Below are 20,334 nucleotides of genomic sequence, written 5' to 3' on the forward strand. Positions count from 1 at the left end.
CCCCTCCACCCCTCCCCTCTCCTCTACTCTCCTCCTCTCCTCTCCTCCTCACCTCTCTCCCCTCTCCTCCCCTCTCCTCTCCTTCCTCCTGTCCAAAGTATAGGACACAATATGAACATCATAACATGAACCACATGAACCTCTAGCAGTATGTAGACTAGAACTCCTCCTGGTCTCTTCCACCCCTCTCCTCCCCTCCAACCTCTCCTCCCCTCCTCCCCTCTCCTCCTCCACCCCTCCCTCTCCTCTACTCTCCTCCTCTCCTCTCCTCCTCCTCTCCCTCCCTCTCCCTCCTCTCCTCTCCTTCCTCCTGTCCAAAGTATAGGACACAATATGAACATCATAACATGAACCACATGAACCTCTAGCAGTATGTAGACTAGAACTCCCTCCTGGTCTCTTCCACCCTCTCCTCCCCTCCACACCTCTCCTCCCCTCCTCCCTCTCCTCCCCTCCACCCTCCCCTCCTCTCCTCCCCTCTCCTCTCCTTCCTCCTGTCCAAAGTATAGGACACAATATGAACATCATAACATGAACCACATGAACCTCTAGCAGTATGTAGACTAGAACTCCTTCCTGGTCTCTTCCACCCCTCTCCTCCCTCCACACCTCTCCTCCCCTCCTCCCTCTCTCCCCTCCACCCCTCCCCTCTCCTCTCCTCCTCTCCTCACCTCTCCTCCCCTCTCCTCCCCTCTCCTCTCCTTCCTCCTGTCCAAAGTATAGGACACAATATGAACATCATAACATGAACCACATGAACCTCTAGCAGTATGTAGACTAGAACTCCTTCCTGGTCTCTTCCACCCCTCTACTCCTCTCCTCCCTCCACACTCTCCTCCCCTTCCTCCCCTCTACTCTCCTCCCTCCCCTCTCCTCCCCTTCCTCCTCCCTCTCCTCTCCTCCTCCCTCTCTCTCCTCCTCCCTTCCTCCTCCCTCTCCTCCCCTTCCTCCTCCCGTCTCCTCTCCTCCTCCCGTCTCCTCTCCTCCTCCCCTGTCCTCCTCCCCTCTCCTCTCCTCCTCCCGTCTCCTCTCCTCCTCCCGTCTCCTCTCCTCCTCCCTCTCCTCTCCTCCTCCCCTTCCTCCTCCCTCTCCTCCCTTCCTCCTCCCCTCTCCCTCTCCCTCCTCCCCTTCCTCCTCCCCTCTCCTCCCCTTCCTCCTCCCCTCTCTCTCCTCCTCCCTCTCCTCTCCTCCTCCCTCTCCTCTCCTCCTCCCCTTCCTCCTCTCCTCTCTCCTCCCCTCCACACCTCTCCTCCTTCCCTCTCCTCCCTCCCCCTCCTCTCCTCCCTTCCTCCTCCCCTCCACCTCTCCTCCTCCCTCTCCTCTCCTCCTCCCCTCCTCCCCTCCTCCCCCTCTCCTCCCCTCCACACCTCTCCTCTCCTCCCCTTCCTCCTCCCCTCCACACCTCTCCTCCTTCCCTCTCCTCCACTCCCCCTCCTCTCCTCCTCCACCACCATGTCCATGTCTACACCCCATTTAAAGATTATGTGTCAGTGTTTCATGTGTTGAAGCAGTGATTTGTGGGTAGCCTTGCTAATGCCAGCTGGTGGCCATCGTGGAATAAATAACCAATCGGCTGCTGAGCCCGTCAGACAGACGGAACGCTCAACGCTGTCCGGCCGCCTCGCACGGCGACCTTGTCGGTGATTCACTGTGGTATCTGTGTGTGTGTGTGTGTGTGTGTGTCTGTGTGTGTGTGTGTGTGTTTGTGTTTGTGTGTCTGTGTGTACAGTAACAGTCAAATGTTTGGACACACCTACTCATTCCAGGGTTTTTCTTTATTTTGACTATTTTCTACATTGTAGAATAATAGTGAAGACATCAGAACTATGAAATAACACATATGGAATCATGTAGTAACCAAAAAAGTGTTAAACAAATCAAAATATATTTTATATTTGAGATTCTTCAAAGTAGCCACCCTTTGCCTTGATGACAGCTTTGCACACTCTCTACCAGCTTCATGAGGAATGCTTTTCCAACAGTCTTGAAGGAGTTCCCACATATGCTGAGCACTTCTTGGCTGCTTTTCTTTCACTCTGTGGTCCGACTCATCCCAAACCATCTCAATTGGGTTGAGGTCGGGGGATTGTGGAGGCCAGGCCATCTGATGCGGCACTCCATCACTCTCCTTCGTGGTAAAATAGCCCTTACACAGCCTGGAGGTGTGTTGGGTCATTGTCCTGTTGAAAAACAAATGAAAGTCCCACTAAGCCCAAACCAGATGGGATTGTGTATCGCTGCAGAATGCTGTGGTAGCCATGCTGGTTAAGTGTGCCTTGAATTCTAAATAAATCACCGACAGTGTCACCACCAAAGCACCCCCACACCATCACACCTCCTCCTCCATGCTTTACGGTGGGAACCACACATGCGGAGATCATCAGTTCACCTACTCTGCGTCTCACAAAAACAGAGCGGTTGGAACCAACAATCTCAATTTTGGAATCATCAGACCAAAGGACAGATTTCCACCAGTCTAATGTCCATTGTCCATCTTCTTCTTATTGGTGTCCTTTAGTAGTGATTTCTATGCAGCAATTCGACCATGAAGGCCTGATTCACACAGTCTCCTCTGAACAGTTGATGTTGAGATGTGTCTGTTACTTGAACTCTGTGAAGCATTTATTTGGGCTGCAATCTGAGGTGCAGTTAACTCTAATGAACTTATCCTCTGCAGCAGAGGTAACTCTGGGTCTTCCTTTCCTGTGGCGGTCCTCATGAGAGCCAGTTTCATCATAGCGCTTGATGGTTTTTGCGACTGCACTTGAAGAAACGTTCAAAGTTCTTGAAATGTTCCGGATTGACTGATCTTCATGTCTTAAAGTAATGATGGACTGTCGTTTCTCTTTGCTTATTTGAGCTGTTCTTGCCATAATATGGACTTGGTCTTTTACCAAATAGGGCGATCTTCTGTATACCACCCCTGCCTTGTCTCAACACAACTGATTGGCTCAAACACATTAAGAAGGAAAGAAATTCTACAAATTAACTTTTAAGAACGCACAGCTGTTAATTGAAATGCATTCCAGGTGACTACCTCATGAAGCTGGTTGAGAGAATGCCAAGAGTATGCAAAGCTGTCATCAAGGCAAAGGGTGGCTATTTGAATAATCTCAAATATAAAATATATTTTGATTTGTTTAACACTTCTTGGGTTACTACGTGATTACATATGTGTTATTTCATAGTTTTGATGTCTTCACTATTATTCTACAATGTAGAAAATAGTAAAAATAAAGAAAACTCCTGGAATGAGTAGGTGTTCTAAAACATTTGACAGGTAGTGCATCTGTGTCTGTGTCTGTGTGTGTGTGTGTGTGCGTGTGTGTCTGTGTGTGTGTGTGTGTGTGTGTGTGTGTGTGTGTGTGTGTGTGTATAGATACCCACCACCACTCCAAACTGCTCCGGCTCAGATAGACTGTTGTAGTCATTCTGATACTTCATTAACGCATTCAGCTGCTCCTGCTCAGGAAGGTGTTTTACCAAATTCTGGAGAGAGAGAGAGAGAGAGAGAGAGAGAGAGAGAGAGATGGGTGGTGGAGAGATAGAGGGACGGAGGGGATGGAGAGAGAGATAAATAGAGAGAGAGATGGAGTGGGTGGAGAGAGAGAGAGGGGGGGGAGAGAGAGAGAGAGAGAGAGAGAGAGAGAGAGAGAGAGAGAGAGAGAGAGAGAGAGAGAGAGAGAGAGAGAGAGAGAGAGAGAGAGAGAGAGGAGAAGAGGTATAGAATAAATAAATAAATGTTAAGTTTCAAATTCATTGGAGTTTTAAACTGAGCCATTATAAAAGGAACATAATGTTCAGGACTTTTTCAAGAGCAATTATAACAGTGTCACCTTTAAATTAGGCCAGGTCCTTCTTTATTTCATTTGTAAAACTTTTAACACAGATTTAGAAAAGATGTTAATAACCTCAATCAAGATAATCGAGGACAAATCAGAAAACTGTTCTAGTAGGTTAAATATATTTTAAGTACTTTTTTGGAAGCTTTCATTTCCCAATGCATCTCTGTTTATTTCATTGTGTGTGTGTGTGTGTGTGTGTGTGTGTGTGTGTGTGTGTGTGTGTGTGTGTGTGTTAGTGTGTGTGTTAGTGTGTGTCTGTACCACTCTGTATAGGCAAGTTAGTAGTTAAGGAACCTGGAGCATTGCTATTCCACATAGCAGGACTCGTATGAATGAGGGCCGTGGAGACAACACAACAGACCAGACGACAGACCTGGGAGAGAGGCCCTACAGGATGCTACCATCTAGTCACACACACCACCTGCCATGCTGCTCTGATGAGGCACGACACACAGACAGGAAGGAAGGGCTGAGGGCAGCGCAGGCAGCACGGTGTGCGTCTGTGTCACCAGGAGAGATGGTGAAATGGTAAAGACAAGAGGAGGAATGACAACCTTTTATTCTCTCCTCTCCTCTCCTCTCCTCTCCTCTCCTCTCAACCAGCTTTTCTCTGAACAGCTAGTGGTCTGTTCATTATATGGCAGAGAAATACCAAGACTGGACTGTCTGTCTGTCTGTCTGTCTGTCTGTCTGTCTCACAGTGGCTGCTGACTTTGTTTGGCCTGTTATTATGAAACTGTGTCTGTCTCTCTCATCGTTATGTATCCCTGAACCACAGAGTTATGATAGTAGAGGTCAGAGGTCATGGTTACATGGACCACAGCGTTATGATAGTACAGGTCAGAGGTCATGGCTACATGGACCACAGCGTTATGATAGTAGAGGTCAGAGGTCATGGTTACCTGGATCATGGGTTCGGTGAGCTGTTCCTCGTCGACCTCTAGGATGGCCCGTCTGATCTCCTGGTAAGGTATCCTGAAGGACCCCAGGAAGATAGCTGAGGAGAGAAGGGAGGGAGAGAGAGAGATACCTATTTAGAGAGAGAGAGATCATGGTTCCACATGTGACAGGAGGTATGACGACTGGAGGACAGCTGAGCGAGGAGAGAGTTATTTAGAGAGAGATCACAACAGTAGATGTAGGTCTGTTTGTACGGCTGTTCTAGATAACTAAACCAGAAGAACAAGACATGCTGTGGGGCTGTGCGGTGCTGGATCAGTGCAGCTCTGTAGTACCTATGTACTAGAGCAGACATCTGTGTAGGACATGGACATGCTAACAGACATGCTAACAGAGCTAACCAACACACACACAGAGACACATAGACACACACGCTCTCACTCTCTGCCTCCGTCTCTCATTCAGTCACTCTCTCTGCCTCCGTCCCTGATTCAGTCACTCTCTCTGCCTCCGTCTCTCATTCAGTCACTCTCTCTGCCTCCGTCCCTGATTCAGTCACTCTCTCTGCCTCCGTCTCTTATTCAGTCACTCTCTCTGCCTCCGTCTCTGATTCAGTCACTCTCTCTGCCTCCGTCTCTGATTCAGTCACTCTCTCTGCCTCCGTCTCTCATTCAGTCACTCTCTCTGCCTCCGTCTCTGATTCAGTCACTCTCTCTGCCTCCGTCTCTGATTCAGTCACTCTCTCTGCCTCCATCTCTCATTCAGTCACTCTCTCTGCCTCCGTCTCTGATTCAGTCTCTCTCTATGCCTCAGTCTCTCATTCAGTCACTCTCTCTGCCTCTGTCTCTCATTCAGTCACTCTCTCTCTCTCTCACACCCTCCACCTACCCACCCTCCAGCCCCTCCCTCCGTTCCATTATTTCTACTGTGCATAAGTTATCACTTTGAATTGGCTGATTAGACTCATTCTCCTTTAATACATGAAACAAAGGTCACAGGCCTTCTTGATTTAAACCAATGAGGTGCAGAGAGCTGAGAACGAGAAAGAGAGAGGAGAGAGAGAGAGAGAGAGAGGCAGAGAGAGAGAGAGAGAGAGAGAGAGAGAGGCAGAGAGAGAGAGAGAGAGAGAGGCAGAGAGAGAGAGGGAGAGAGAGAGAGAGAGAGAGAGAGAGAGAGAGAGAGAGAGAGAGAGAGAGAGAGAGAGAGAGAGAGGCAGAGAGAGAGAGAGGCAGAGAGAGAGAGAGAGGCAGAGAGGAGAGAGGAGAGAGAGGCAGAGAGAGAGAGAGAGAGGAGAGAGAGAGAGAGAGAGAGAGAGAGAGAGGAGAGAGAGAGAGAGAGAGAGAGAGAGAGAGAGAGAGAGAGAGAGAGAGAGAGAGAGGCAGAGAGAGAGAGAGAGGCAGAGAGAGAGAGAGAGAGAGAGAGGCAGAGAGAGAGAGAGAGAGAGAGGAGCTTCAGCCCAGCACCCACTGCCATTAATCCAACACGCTAAACGCTCATTTAGAGACTGGTGATGATAATGTGTGTCCCCTCCTGCTCTATGCTAGATACTGATAAACCCTCCCAGTCATACTGCCAAATCTCTCCATTACAGGGATTGTTCTGACATCATTGTATTTTTATGTTTTTCTATACATTTTGGGGATGGTAAAATGCTTTCAGTGTCACCTTAAACAACAGATATAAAGTATGTAGAAAAGATCATGGATATATACAGTGGGGGAAAAAAAGTATTTAGTCAGCCACCAATTGTGCATGTTCTCCCACTTAAAAAGATGAGAGAGGCCTGTAATTTTCATCATAGGTACACGTCAACTATGACAGACAAATTGAGGAAAACAAATCTAGAAAATCACATTGTAGGATTTTTATGATTTTTTATGCAAATTATGGTGGAAAATAAGTATTTGGTCACCTACAAACAAGCAAGATTTCTGGCTCTCACAGACCTGTAACTTCTTCTTTAAGAGGCTCCTCTGTCCTCCACTCGTTACCTGTATTAATGGCACCTGTTTGAACTTGTTATCAGTATAAAAGACACCTGTCCACAACCTCAAACAGTCACACTCCAAACTCCACTATGGCCAAGACCAAAGAGCTGTCAAAGGACACCAGAAACAAAATTGTAGACCTGCACCAGGCTGGGAAGACTGCATCTGCAATAGGTAAGCAGCTTGGTTTGAAGAAATCAACTGTGGGAGCAATTATTAGGAAATGGAAGACATACAAGACCACTGATAATCTCCCTCGATCTGGGGCTCCACGCAAGATCTCACCCCGTGGGGTCAGAATGATCACAAGAACGGTGAGCAAAAATCCCAGAACCACACGGGGGACCTAGTGAATGACCTGCAGAGAGCTGGGACCAAAGTAACAAAGCCTACCATCAGTAACACACTACGCCGCCAGGGACTCAAATCCAGCAGTGCCAGATGTGTCCCCCTGCTTAAGCCAGTACATGTCCAGGCCCGTCTGAAGTTTGCTAGAGTGCATTTGGATGATCCAGAAGAGGATTGGGAGAATGTTATATGGTCAGATGAAACCAAAATAGAACTTCTTGGTAAAAACTCAACTCGTCGTGTTTGGAGGACAAAGAATGCTGAGTTGCATCCAAAGAACACCATACCTACTGTGAAGCATGGGGGTGGAAACATCATGCTTTGGGGCTGTTTTTTCTGCAAAGGGACCAGGACGACTGATCCGTGTAAAGGAAAGAATGAATGGGGCCATGTATCGTGAGATTTTGAGTGAAAACCTCCTTCCATCAGCAAGGGCATTGAAGATGAAACGTGGCTGGGTCTTTCAGCATGACAATGATCCCAAACACACCGCCCGGGCAACGAAGGAGTGGCTTCGTAAGAAGCATTTCAAGGTCCTGGAGTGGCCTAGCCAGTCTCCAGATCTCAACCCCATAGAAAATCTTTGGAGGGAGTTGAAAGTCCGTGTTGCCCAGCGACAGCCCCAAAACATCACTGCTCTAGAGGAGATCTGCATGGAGGAATGGGCTAAAATACCAGCAACAGTGTGTGAAAACCTTGTGAAGACTTACAGAAAACGTTTGACCTGTGTCATTGCCAACAAAGGGTATATAACAAAGTATTGAGAAACTTTTTTTATTGACCAAATACTTATTTTCCACCATAATTTGCAAATAAATTCATTAAAAATCCTACAATGTGATTTTCTGGATATTTTTTTCTCATTTTGTCTGTCATAGTTGACGTGTACCTATGATGAAAATTACAGGCCTCTCTCATCTTTTTAAGTGGGAGAACTTGCACAATTGGTGGCTGACTAAATACTTTTTTTCCCCACTGTATATATTTTTCAATAACAATCTTTTAGAATTAACAATCACCTAAATATAAGCTAGACAGTCAGGGAGAACTGAAAATTCCCAAAACAATGAATTTAGCAGTATAGATTTAATTATTATGTTTGAGCAAAAGGACACAGCATTCATTAGTCATGGCAAAAATGTGTAGAATGGCAGGAAATTAGCTTTAAAGCGGCAAAAAACCATAACCCCTAACCCCTAAGCTTAAAATAGCCTATGTCCTCGTGGGGATGTGGGAAATATCCCCCCCAGGGAGAATCTTCAAATATTGAATAATCAACACACACACACACACACATCTCTGGTAACCTCTCTCTCTCTCTCTCCCTTGTTTTCTTGATCAGAACACAATAGGATTCAAGTTCATCAATTCATAATCTCCTCATAACAAACCAGAGGGTGTGTAATTTGGACTGTACTATGTATTAGAACTAGATATTGTGGGTGTGTAATTTGGACTGTACTATGTATTAGAACTAGATATTGTGGGTGTGTAATTTGGACTGTACTATGTATTAGAACTATATATTGTGGGTGTGTAATTTGGACTGTACTATGTATTAGAACTAGATATTGTGGGTGTGTAATTTGGACTGTACTATGTATTAGAACTAGATATTGTGGGTGTGTAATTTGGACTGTACTATGTATTAGAACTATATATTGTGGGTGTGTAATTTGGACTGTACTATGTATTAGAACTAGATATTGTGGGTGTGTAATTTGGACTGTACTATGTATTAGAACTAGATATTGTGGGTGTGTAATTTGGACTGTCATGTTTCATGTGGACCCCAGGAAGAGTAGCTGATGCTTTTACAGAGGCTAATGGGGATCCTAATAAATACCAAATACCAAATGTGTGTGTGTGTGTGTGTGTGTGTGTGTGTGTGTGTGTGTGTGTGTGTGTGTAGAGTGCGTACATGTGTGTGTTAGAGAGAGAGGTAAGGGTTTAGATAGGAGAGAGCCCAGGTGTTGCAGTACCTAGCTTCATTAAACCCTCCTCCTCTCCTCCTTCCTCCTCTCTGTAGTCTGTTCAATCTCCTCCTCTCCTCCTTCCTCCTCTCTGTAGTCTGTTCAATCTCCTCCTCTCCTCCTTCCTCCTCTCTGTAGTCTATTCAATCTCATCCTCTCCTCCTTCCTCCTCTCTGTAGTCTATTCAATCTCCTCCTCTCCTCCTCTCTGTAGTCTATTCAATCTCATCCTCTCCTCCTTCCTCCTCTCTGTAGTCTATTCAATCTCCTCCTCTCCTCCTTCCTCCTCTCTGTAGTCTATTCAATCTCCTCCTCTCCTCCTTCCTCCTCTCTGTAGTCTATTCAATCTCATCCTCTCCTCCTTCCTCCTCTCTGTAGTCTATTCAATCTCCTCCTCTCCTCCTTCCTCCTCTCTGTAGTCTATTCAATCTCATCCTCTCCTCCTTCCTCCTCTCTGTAGTCTATTCAATCTCCTCCTCTCCTCCTTCCTCCTCTCTGTAGTCTATTCAATCTCCTCCTCTCCTCCTTCCTCCTCTCTGTAGTCTATTCAATCTCCTCCTCTCTGTAGTCTATTCAATCTCCTCCTCTCCTCCTTCCTCCTCTCTGTAGTCTATTCAATCTCCTCCTGTCCTCCTTCCTCCTCTCTGTAGTCTATTCAATCTCCTCCTCTCCTCCTTCCTCCTCTCTGTAGTCTATTCAATCTCCTCCTCTCCTCCTTCCTCCCTCTCTGTAGTCTATTCAATCTCCTCCTCTCCTCCTTCCTCCTCTCTGTAGTCTATTCAATCTCCTCCTCTCCTCCTTCCTCCTCTCTGTAGTCTATTCAATCTCCTCCTCTCCTCCTTCCTCCTCTATGTAGTCTATTCAATCTCCTCCTCTCCTCCTTCCTCCTCTCTGTAGTCTATTCAATCTCCTCCTCTCCTCCTTCCTCCTCCTCTCTGTAGTCTATTCAATCTCCTCCTCTCCTCCTTCCTCCTCCTCTCTGTAGTCTATTCAATCTCTTCCTCTCCTCCTTCCTCCTCTCTGTAGTCTGTTCAATCTCCTCCTCTCCTCCTTCCTCCTCTCTGTAGTCTATTCAATCTCCTCCTGTCCTCCTTCCTCCTCTCTGTAGTCTGTTCAATCTCCTCCTCTCCTCCTTCCTCCTCTCTGTAGTCTATTCAATCTCCTCCTCTCCTCCTTCCTCCTCTCTGTAGTCTATTCAATCTCCTCCTCTCCTCCTTCCTCCTCTCTGTAGTCTATTCAATCTCCTCCTCTCCTCCTTCCTCCTCTCTGTAGTCTATTCAATCTCCTCCTCCCTCCTCTCTGTAGTCTATTCAATCTCCTCCTCTCCTCCTTCCTCCTCTCTGTAGTCTATTCAATCTCCTCCTCTCCTCCTTCCTCCTCTCTGTAGTCTATTCAATCTCCTCCTCTCCTCCTTCCTCCTCTCTGTAGTCTATTCAATCTCCTCCTGTCCTCCTTCCTCCTCTCTGTAGTCTATTCAATCTCCTCCTCTCCTCCTTCCTCCTCTCTGTAGTCTGTTCAATCTCCTCCTCTCCTCCTTCCTCCTCTCTGTAGTCTATTCAATCTCCTCCTCTCCTCCTTCCTCCTCTCTGTAGTCTATTCAATCTCCTCCTGTCCTCCTTCCTCCTCTCTGTAGTCTATTCAATCTCCTCCTCTCCTCCTTCCTCCTCTCTGTAGTCTATTCAATCTCCTCCTCTCCTCCTTCCTCCTCTCTGTAGTCTATTCAATCTCCTCCTCTCCTCCTTCCTCCTCTCTGTAGTCTGTTCAATCTCCTCCTCTCCTCCTTCCTCCTCTCTGTAGTCTATTCAATCTCCTCCTCTCCTCCTTCCTCCTCTCTGTAGTCTATTCAATCTCCTCCTCTCCTCCTTCCTCCTCTCTGTAGTCTATTCAATCTCCTCCTCTCCTCCTTCCTCCTCTCTGTAGTCTATTCAATCTCCTCCTTCCTCCTCTCTGTAGTCTATTCAATCTCCTCCTCTCCTCCTTCCTCCTCTCTGTAGTCTATTCAATCTCCTCCTCTCCTCCTTCCTCCTCTCTGTAGTCTGTTCAATCTCCTCCTCTCCTCCTTCCTCCTCTCTGTAGTCTATTCAATCTCCTCCTCTCCTCCTTCCTCCTCTCTGTAGTCTATTCAATCTCCTCCTCTCCTCCTTCCTCCTCTCTGTAGTCTATTCAATCTCCTCCTCTCCTCCTTCCTCCTCTCTGTAGTCTATTCAATCTCCTCCTCTCCTCCTTCCTCCTCTCTGTAGTCTATTCAATCTCCTCCTCTCCTCCTTCCTCCTCTCTGTAGTCTATTCAATCTCCTCCTCTCCTCCTTCCTCCTCTCTGTAGTCTATTCAATCTCCTCCTCTCCTCCTTCCTCCTCTCTGTAGTCTATTCAATCTCCTCCTGTCCTCCTTCCTCCTCTCTGTAGTCTATTCAATCTCCTCCTCTCCTCCTTCCTCCTCTCTGTAGTCTATTCAATCTCCTCCTCTCCTCCTTCCTCCTCTCTGTAGTCTATTCAATCTCCTCCTGTCCTCCTTCCTCCTCTCTGTAGTCTGTTCAATCTCTTCCCCTCCCTTCTCCTGTCTACTATTACATGATGATTGTAATGGCCCAATGACATCACTGGAATTACTGACACCCCTATCACTTTATTTGACCAGCGCACCGGAGAGGACCTATTGAGATGTAGAGAGGAGAAGGAGAGAGGAGGTGAAGGAGAGAGGAGGTGAAGGAGAGAGGTGGTGCAGGAGAGAGGAGGTGAAAGAGAGAGGAGGTGAAAGAGAGAGGAGGTGAAAGAGAGGAGGTGCAGGAGAGAGGAGGGGCAGGAGAGAGGAGGTGCAGGAGAGAGGAGGTGCAGGAGAGAGGAGGTGCAGGAGAGAGGAGGTGCAGGAGAGAGGGGGTGGAGGAGAGAGGAGGTGAAGGAGAGAGGAGGTGAAGGAGAGAGGGGAGAGTAAAAGAGAGTGAGAAAAAGAGAGAAAGAAAGAGAGAGAGAGGAACAGTGATGTTCACGATAAACAAGTGCAATCTGAGACGTCTGTCTGTCTGTCTGTCTGTCTGTCTGTCTGTCTGTCTGTCTGTCTGTCTGTCTGTGTGTGAGGAGCTGGCATGACCTTTCACCTGTAGGCTTGAACGGAGTGAGGGATGGAGTAAAGGAGAGTGAAAGGAAGGAAAGAGAGAGTGAGAGAGAGATCATGCTAACTTCCCCTTCTCTTTGTGCAGATCCGAAGAGTATTTTAAAATAATCAAGAGAAAGAAAGAAACCAAAGAAAGTTAGATGGAAGTCAAAAGCGAGATGAAAAGAAAGCAAGAGCGAGTGAGCGAACCAGAGGAAAGAAAGCCTGGAGAAGTGTGTTTCCACGCTGACCTCTGCCCTCTGCCCTCTATGTTTGAGTCACCTGATGAGGGATGAGTGAGTGCTCTCCATCTCTGTAGCTCTCCCTCCTACGCCTCTCAATACTACGCAGAATAATGATCAACATGAACACTGGCTGCATCCCAAACGACACCCTATTCCCTACATAGTGTACTACGTTTGATCAGGGCCTGCATAAGGAGTGCACTATATAGGGAGCTATTTGGGACCTCATCCTGTAACAAGCTCCTGCAGTTCCTACCATCCTGAGCCGGAGCAGGATGTGGTGAGAAATACAGGAAGAGGCAAGGATTAAAAGAAGAGCTGGAGAACAGACATAGATCTAGTATGGATGTTTCCCCAACTAATACACTGTGTGTTGTGTCTACAGGGGGGTAACTGGAGAACACACATAGATCTAGTATGGATGTTTCCCCAACTAATACACTGTGTGTTGTGTCTACAGGGGGTAACTGGAGAACAGACATAGATCTAGTATGGATGTTTTCCCCAACTAATACACTGTGTGTTGTGTCTACAGGGGTAACTGGAGAACACACATAGATCTAGTATGGATGTTTCCCCAACTAATACACTGTGTGTTGTGTCTACAGGGGGGTAACTGGAGAACAGACATAGATCTAGTATGGATGTTTCCCCAACTAATACACTGTGTGTTGTGTCTACAGGGGGGTAACTGGAGAACAGACATAGATCTAGTATGGATGTTTCCCCAACTAATACACTGTGTGTTGTGTCTACAGGGTAACTGGAGAACAGACATAGATCTAGTATGGATGTTTCCCCAACTAATACACTGTGTGTTGTGTCTACAGGGGGTAACTGGAGAACAGACATAGATCTAGTATGGATGTTTCCCCAACTAATACACTGTGTGTTGTGTCTACAGGGGGGGTAACTGGAGAACAGACATAGATCTAGTATGGATGTTTCCCCAACTAATACACTGTGTGTTGTGTCTACAGGGGGGTAACTGGAGAACAGACATAGATCTAGTATGGATGTTTCCCCAACTAATACACTGTGTGTTGTGTCTACAGGGGGGGGTAACTGGAGAACAGACATAGATCTAGTATGGATGTTTCCCCAACTAATACACTGTGTGTTGTGTCTACAGGGGTAACTGGAGAACAGACATAGATCTAGTATGGATGTTTCCCCAACTAATACACTGTGTGTTGTGTCTACAGGGGGTAACTGGAGAACAGACATAGATCTAGTATGGATGTTTCCCCAACTAATACACTGTGTGTTGTGTCTACAGGGGGGTAACTGGAGAACAGACATAGATCTAGTATGGATGTTTCCCCAACTAATACACTGTGTGTTGTGTCTACAGGGGGTAACTGGAGAACAGACATATATCTAGTATGGATGTTTCCCCAACTAATACACTGTGTGTTGTGTCTACAGGGTAACTGGAGAACAGACATAGATCTAGTATGGATGTTTCCCCAACTAATACACTGTGTGTTGTGTCTACAGGGGGGGTAACTGGAGAACAGACATAGATCTAGTATGGATGTTTCCCCAACTAATACACTGTGTGTTGTGTCTACAGAGGGGTAACTGGAGAACAGACATAGATCTAGTATGGATGTTTCCCCAACTAATACACTGTGTTGTGTCTACAGGGTAACTGGAGAACAGACATAGATCTAGTATGGATGTTTCCCCAACTAATACACTGTGTGTTGTGTCTACAGGGTAACTGGAGAACAGACATAGATCTAGTATGGATGTTTCCCCAACTAATACACTGTGTGTTGTGTCTACAGGGGTAACTGGAGAACAGACATAGATCTAGTATGGATGTTTCCCCAACTAATACACTGTGTGTTGTGTCTACAGGGGTAACTGGAGAACTGACATAGATCTAGTATGGATGTTTCCCCAACTAATACACTGTGTGTTGTGTCTACAGGGGGGTAACTGGAGAACAGACATAGATCTAGTATGGATGTTTCCCCAACTAATACACTGTGTGTTGTGTCTACAGGGTAACTGGAGAACAGACATAGATCTAGTATGGATGTTTCCCCAACTAATACACTGTGTGTTGTGTCTACAGGGGGTAACTGGAGAACAGACATAGATCTAGTATGGATGTTTCCCCAACTAATACACTGTGTTGTGTCTACAGGGGGGTAACTGGAGAACAGACATAGATCTAGTATGGATGTTTCCCCCAACTAATACACTGTGTGTTGTGTCTACAGGGTAACTGGAGAACAGACATAGATCTAGTATGGATGTTTCCCCAACTAATACACTGTGTGTTGTGTCTACAGGGGGGTAACTGGAGAACAGACATAGATCTAGTATGGATGTTTCCCCAACTAATACACTGTGTGTTGTGTCTACAGGGGGTAACTGGAGAACAGACATAGATCTAGTATGGATGTTTCCCCAACTAATACACTGTGTGTTGTGTCTACAGGGGGGTAACTGGAGAACAGACATAGATCTAGTATGGATGTTTCCCCAACTAATACACTGTGTGTTGTGTCTACAGGGGGGTAACTGGAGAACAGACATAGATCTAGTATGGATGTTTCCCCAACTAATACACTGTGTGTTGTGTCTACAGGGGTAACTGGAGAACAGACATAGATCTAGTATGGATGTTTCCCCAACTAATACACTGTGTGTTGTGTCTACAGGGGGGTAACTGGAGAACAGACATAGATCTAGTATGGATGTTTCCCCAACTAATACACTGTGTGTTGTGTCTACAGGGGGGTAACTGGAGAACAGACATAGATCTAGTATGGATGTTTCCCCAACTAATACACTGTGTGTTGTGTCTACAGGGTAACTGGAGAACAGACATAGATCTAGTATGGATGTTTCCCCAACTAATACACTGTGTGTTGTGTCTACAGGGGGTAACTGGAGAACAGACATAGATCTAGTATGGATGTTTCCCCAACTAATACACTGTGTGTTGTGTCTACAGGGGGGTAACTGGAGAACACACATAGATCTAGTATGGATGTTTCCCCAACTAATACACTGTGTGTTGTGTCTACGGGGGGTAACTGGAGAACAGACATAGATCTAGTATGGATGTTTCCCCAACTAATACACTGTGTGTTGTGTCTACAGGGTAACTGGAGAACAGACATAGATCTAGTATGGATGTTTCCCCAACTAATACACTGTGTGTTGTGTCTACAGGGGGGTAACTGGAGAACAGACATAGATCTAGTATGGATGTTTCCCCAACTAATACACTGTGTGTTGTGTCTACAGGGTAACTGGAGAACAGACATAGATCTAGTATGGATGTTTCCCCAACTAATACACTGTGTGTTGTGTCTACAGGGTAACTGGAGAACAGACATAGATCTAGTATGGATGTTTCCCCAACTAATACACTGTGTGTTGTGTCTACAGGGGTAACTGGAGAACAGACATAGATCTAGTATGGATGTTTCCCCAACTAATACACTGTGTGTTGTGTCTACAGGGGGTAACTGGAGAACAGACATAGATCTAGTATGGATGTTTCCCCAACTAATACACTGTGTGTTGTGTCTACAGGGGGGTAACTGGAGAACAGACATAGATCTAGTATGGATGTTTCCCCAACTAATACACTGTGTGTTGTGTCTACAGGGGGGTAACTGGAGAACAGACATAGATCTAGTATGGATGTTTCCCCAACTAATACACTGTGTGTTGTGTCTACAGGGTAACTGGAGAACAGACATAGATCTAGTATGGATGTTTCCCCAACTAATACACTGTGTGTTGTGTCTACAGGGGGTAACTGGAGAACAGACATAGATCTAGTATGGATGTTTCCCCAACTAATACACTGTGTGTTGTGTCTACAGGGGGGTAACTGGAGAACAGACATAGATCTAGTATGGATGTTTCCCCAACTAATACACTGTGTGTTGTGTCTACGGGGGGTAACTGGAGAACAGACATAGATCTAGTATGGATGTTTCCCCAACTAATACACTGTGTGTTGTGTCTACAGGGGGGTAACTGGAGAACAGACATAGATCTAGTATGGATGTTTCCCCAACTAATACACTGTGTGTTGTGTCTACAGGGGGGTAACTGGAGAACAGACATAGATCTAGTATGGATGTTTCCCCAACTAATACACTGTGTGTTGTGTCTACAGGGGGTAACTGGAGAACAGACATAGATCTAGTATGGATGTTTCCCCAACTAATACACTGTGTGTTGTGTCTACAGGGTAACTGGAGAACAGACATAGATCTAGTATGGATGTTTCCCCAACTAATACACTGTGTGTTGTGTCTACAGGGGGTAACTGGAGAACAGACATAGATCTAGTATGGATGTTTCCCCAACTAATACACTGTGTGTTGTGTCTACAGGGGTAACTGGAGAACAGACATAGATCTAGTATGGATGTTTCCCCAACTAATACACTGTGTGTTGTGTCTACAGGGGGTAACTGGAGAACAGACATAGATCTAGTATGGATGTTTCCCCAACTAATACACTGTGTGTTGTGTCTACAGGGGGTAACTGGAGAACAGACATAGATCTAGTATGGATGTTTCCCCAACTAATACACTGTGTGTTGTGTCTACAGGGGTAACTGGAGAAACAGACATAGATCTAGTATGGATGTTTCCCCAACTAATACACTGTGTGTTGTGTCTACAGCGTAACTGGAGAACAGACATAGATCTAGTATGGATGTTTCCCCAACTAATACACTGTGTGTTGTGTCTACAGGGGTAACTGGAGAACAGACATAGATCTAGTATGGATGTTTCCCCAACTAATACACTGTGTGTTGTGTCTACAGGGGGGTAACTGGAGAACAGACATAGATCTAGTATGGATGTTTCCCCAACTAATACACTGTGTGTTGTGTCTACAGGGGGGTAACTGGAGAACAGACATAGATCTAGTATGGATGTTTCCCCCAACTAATACACTGTGTGTTGTGTCTACAGGGGGGGTAACTGGAGAACAGACATAGATCTAGTATGGATGTTTCCCCAACTAATACACTGTGTGTTGTGTCTACAGGGGGTAACTGGAGAACAGACATAGATCTAGTATGGATGTTTCCCCAACTAATACACTGTGTGTTGTGTCTACAGGGGTAACTGGAGAACAGACATAGATCTAGTATGGATGTTTCCCCAACTAATACACTGTGTGTTGTGTCTACAGGGGGTAACTGGAGAACAGACATAGATCTAGTATGGATGTTTCCCCAACTAATACACTGTGTGTTGTGTCTACAGGGGGGTAACTGGAGAACAGACATAGATCTAGTATGGATGTTTCCCCAACTAATACACTGTGTGTTGTGTCTACAGGGGGTAACTGGAGAACAGACATAGATCTAGTATGGATGTTTCCCCAACTAATACACTGTGTGTTGTGTCTACAGGGTAACTGGAGAACAGACATAGATCTAGTATGGATGTTTCCCCAACTAATACACTGTGTGTTGTGTCTACAGGGGGTAACTGGAGAACAGACATAGATCTAGTATGGATGTTTCCCCAACTAATACACTGTGTGTTGTGTCTACAGGGGGTAACTGGAGAACAGACATAGATCTAGTATGGATGTTTCCCCAACTAATACACTGTGTGTTGTGTCTACAGGGGGTAACTGGAGAACAGACATAGATCTAGTATGGATGTTTCCCCAACTAATACACGTGTGTTGTGTCTACAGGGGGTAACTGGAGAACAGACATAGATCTAGTATGGATGTTTCCCCAACTAATACACTGTGTGTTGTGTCTACAGGGGGGTAACTGGAGAACAGACATAGATCTAGTATGGATGTTTCCCCCAACTAATACACTGTGTGTTGTGTCTACAGGGGGTAACTGGAGAACAGACATAGATCTAGTATGGATGTTTCCCCAACTAATACACTGTGTGTTGTGTCTACAGGGTAACTGGAGAACAGACATAGATCTAGTATGGATGTTTCCCCAACTAATACACTGTGTGTTGTGTCTACAGGGGGGTAACTGGAGAACAGACATAGATCTAGTAGGAGCTCCTGAGTGGCGCAGTGGTCTAAGGCACTGCATCGCAGTGCTAACTGTGCCACTAGAGATCCTGGTTCGAATCCAGGCTCTGTCGCAGCCGGCCGCGACCGGGAGACTCATGGGCGGCGCACAATTGGCCCAGCGTCGTCCAGGGTAGGGGAGGGAATGGCCGGCAGGGATGTAGCTCAGTTGATAGAGCATGGCGTTTGCAACGCCAGGGTTGTGGGTTCGTTTCCCATGGGGGGCCAGTATAAAAAAAATAAAAAATGTATTCACTAACTGTAAGTCGCTCTGGATAAGAGCGTCTGCTAAATGACTAAAATGTAAATGTAAATGTAGTATGGATGTTTCCCCAACTAATACACTGTGTGTTGTGTCTACAGGGTAACTGGAGAACAGACATAGATCTAGTATGGATGTTTCCCCAACTAATACACTGTGTGTTGTGTCTACAGGGGGGTAACTGGAGAACAGACATAGATCTAGTATGGATGTTTCCCCAACTAATACACTGTGTGTTGTGTCTACAGGGGGGTAACTGGAGAACAGACATAGATCTAGTATGGATGTTTCCCAACTAATACACTGTGTGTTGTGTCTACAGGGGGTAACTGGAGAACAGACATAGATCTAGTATGGATGTTTCCCCAACTAATACACTGTGTGTTGTGTCTACAGGGGGTAACTGGAGAACAGACATAGATCTAGTATGGATGTTTCCCCAACTAATACACTGTGTGTTGTGTCTACAGGGGGTAACTGGAGAACAGACATAGATCTAGTATGGATGTTTCCCCAACTAATACACTGTGTGTTGTGTCTACAGGGTAACTGGAGAACAGACATAGATCTAGTATGGATGTTTCCCCAACTAATACACTGTGTGTTGTGTCTACAGGGGTAACTGGAGAACAGACATAGATCTAGTATGGATGTTTCCCCAACTAATACACTGTGTGTTGTGTCTACAGGGGGGGTAACTGGAGAACAGACATAGATCTAGTATGGATGTTTCCCCAACTAATACACTGTGTGTTGTGTCTACAGGGGGTAACTGGAGAACAGACATAGATCTAGTATGGATGTTTCCCCAACTAATACACTGTGTGTTGTGTCTACAGGGGGTAACTGGAGAACAGACATAGATCTAGTATGGATGTTCCCCAACTAATACACTGTGTGTTGTGTCTACAGGGGGTAACTGGAGAACAGACATAGATCTAGTATGGATGTTTCCCCAACTAATACACTGTGTGTTGTGTCTACAGGGGGTAACTGGAGAACAGACATAGATCTAGTATGGATGTTTCCCCAACTAATACACTGTGTGTTGTGTCTACAGGGGGTAACTGGAGAACAGACATAGATCTAGTATGGATGTTTTCCCCAACTAATACACTGTGTGTTGTGTCTACAGGGGGTAACTGGAGAACAGACATAGATCTAGTATGGATGTTTCCCCAACTAATACACTGTGTGTTGTGTCTACAGGGTAACTGGAGAACAGACATAGATCTAGTATGGATGTTTCCCCAACTAATACACTGTGTGTTGTGTCTACAGGGGGTAACTGGAGAACAGACATAGATCTAGTATGGATGTTTCCCCCAACTAATACACTGTGTGTTGTGTCTGCAGGGGGGTAACTGGAGAACAGACATAGATCTAGTATGGATGTTTCCCCAACTAATACACTGTGTGTTGTGTCTACAGGGGGTAACTGGAGAACAGACATAGATCTAGTATGGATTTTTCCCCAACTAATACACTGTGTGTTGTGTCTACAGGGTAACTGGAGAACAGACATAGATCTAGTATGGATGTTTCCCCAACTAATACACTGTGTGTTGTGTCTACAGGGGGTAACTGGAGAACAGACATAGATCTAGTATGGATGTTTCCCCAACTAATACACT

The 20,334-nt window shown here is 45.8% G+C and overlaps 1 protein-coding gene across 1 annotated transcript in view; it reads right to left on the reverse strand.

Moving 5' to 3' along the window:
* LOC121563481 (protein diaphanous homolog 3-like) overlaps positions 1 to 20,334 on the reverse strand; it is a gene marked incomplete at both ends in the record, with an annotated part of 112,436 nt that overhangs the window by 85,731 nt on the left and 6,371 nt on the right. The window contains 2 exons of the mRNA XM_045218336.1: positions 3,388 to 3,489; positions 4,748 to 4,842. Coding sequence (XP_045074271.1) covers positions 3,388 to 3,489; positions 4,748 to 4,842 — 197 coding nt within the window. The remainder of the gene's footprint in view (positions 1 to 3,387; positions 3,490 to 4,747; positions 4,843 to 20,334) is intronic.

The sequence above is a fragment of the Coregonus clupeaformis genome, unplaced genomic scaffold (assembly GCF_020615455.1).
Source record: "Coregonus clupeaformis isolate EN_2021a unplaced genomic scaffold, ASM2061545v1 scaf1509, whole genome shotgun sequence".
NCBI classification, from domain to species: Eukaryota; Metazoa; Chordata; class Actinopteri; order Salmoniformes; family Salmonidae; genus Coregonus; species Coregonus clupeaformis.